Genomic DNA, 1,593 nt, shown 5'->3' on the forward strand with positions numbered 1-1,593 from the left:
GGCGGCTCGTCCATCGCTTCCGCTACGGGCGGCGGCGCCCCGAGCAACGACGACATCGAGGCCGTCATCCAAATGGCTATGGCCTCCTCCGCCAGCTCCAGCGCCTCCGCCGGACGGGACACGCGCACACAACTCTTCGTGGGCAACGTAAGTGCCCAATCCATCCTTTTCTGTCCATCTCAACCGTTGCCGCTCGCAGCTCCCCTACCGAGTGCGCTGGCAAGACCTGAAAGACCTCTTCCGGCGCGCCGGCACCGTCCTCCGCGCCGACGTCGCCCTGGGCCCGGACAACCGGAGTAGAGGACACGGCACCGTGCTCATGGCCACTGCGGAAGATGGCGAGCGCGCGCTGGGGATGTTTCAGGTGCGTCAAGCGCGGTTCCCCGACCCGGTCGGGACGCTCATGTGTGCCGTGGCGGATGGGTTGTTTTGGATTCGATTCGTTGGTTGTTCGGGCGTCGCAGGGATGGTGCTGGCAGGGGCGCGTACTGGAAGTGAGGAAGGACAGAGTGGGCGAGGAACTGCTAGGTGAGTGCCCTTGGCTTCATTTCGGTCGTTATGTGTTCCCGATCGCTTTCCTCATCTCCGCGCCGCCCTTGCTTCTGCACGCCTCGCATGCACACGGTTGGGGAGGCACAAGATGCTGACGTGCGAGATCAGCAGCAGGAATAGACAGCGTACAGCCGAGCCCGATGGCGCTATCTGCAGTGCCGTCGCCGGGATCGCTGAGTCGCTTCGGCTCTGGCGTTGGTGCGTGCTTGCGTTCGATATGTTATCGGATGGGTCGTGCTGATCCAGAACAGAGGCCGACGACGTGCTCGCGGGCGTGCAGGCATTCGCGGCAACAAATCCATCAGGCACGTCATCAACGTCGGGAACGGGGGTGGGCACGCCGGCGGTCAGCCGGAATTTGTTTGTGGGGAATGTGAGTGGTCGTGTTCGGACTCGCTGTTTAGTTGCTCGGGTGTGAAGAGGCGCGTGCGGGGATTTTGGGCGGGGTTGCGTCGGGGCCACGTTGCTGCGATCGAAATCGTCCCTCTCGGCACCTGCCCACTCCCACAGTTGCACCCATGCCGAGGTCCCGCGCGTGCTCAAGTGATGACCGTGCAGAATGTTGGAAATAGGGCGGTGCAGAGAGCAGAGGGGCATCGCACAGCGCTTTGCCGCAGAGTCTACAGTGGTCTAAGCAGCTCACAACGCCAGGTAAGCCGGCTTTCGTTCTTGCTCTAATGATCTGTATTTCATTCATTTCCAGCTTCTATACACATGCTCTCGCCGTCTTCCCTCTCGTTATCAACCCCGCGCTGCGATTCCTCTGCCCTCTGAGCCGCCACTGAACCCATGTCCATCCATCTCTTCGAGTTGAGTCTTGCTGTCCGCTCGCCACGCCCATTCCAGTCCGCTCGCCACGCCCATTCCAACCCACTCGTCTCGTTCGTCCCCCGGTTTCCATGTCGCAAGTCATCATGCCCATTCCATCCCGCTCGTCTTGTTCGTCCCCCGGTTTCCATGTCGCAAGTCATCGTTCGCGAACGCGCCAACGGTCGCGTTCACTGTTCTTCATCACCCTTCCGCCGGCGCTCAGCTGTCAAG

The 1,593-nt window shown here is 61.6% G+C and overlaps 2 protein-coding genes across 2 annotated transcripts; one reads left to right on the top strand and one right to left on the bottom strand.

Annotated features, from left to right (window-relative positions):
• Window positions 1–199: 199 nt before the first annotated feature.
• LAESUDRAFT_617004 (uncharacterized protein) lies at window positions 200–361 on the top strand (the record flags this gene model as incomplete). The annotated part of the gene is made up of 1 exon (XM_040903226.1): window positions 200–361. A coding segment is annotated over one exon (162 nt), but the record flags the coding sequence as incomplete, so codon positions are not given.
• On the bottom strand, window positions 200–1,215 carry LAESUDRAFT_787073 (uncharacterized protein). Its single transcript, XM_040913901.1, has one exon. The coding sequence runs from the start codon at window positions 1,147–1,149 to the stop codon at window positions 580–582; it is 570 nt and encodes a 189-aa protein (XP_040761611.1). The 5' UTR covers window positions 1,150–1,215; the 3' UTR covers window positions 200–579.
• Window positions 1,216–1,593: the final 378 nt, after the last annotated feature.

The sequence above is a fragment of the Laetiporus sulphureus genome, assembly GCF_001632365.1.
Source record: "Laetiporus sulphureus 93-53 unplaced genomic scaffold LAESUscaffold_37, whole genome shotgun sequence".
Lineage (NCBI taxonomy): Eukaryota > Fungi > Basidiomycota > Agaricomycetes > Polyporales > Laetiporaceae > Laetiporus > Laetiporus sulphureus.

Bases quoted from the DNA above. Each gene is read 5' to 3' on its own strand.
- LAESUDRAFT_787073 (XM_040913901.1), bottom strand. From the start codon at position 1,149: ATGCCCCTCTGCTCTCTGCACCGCCCTATTTCCAACATTCTGCACGGT.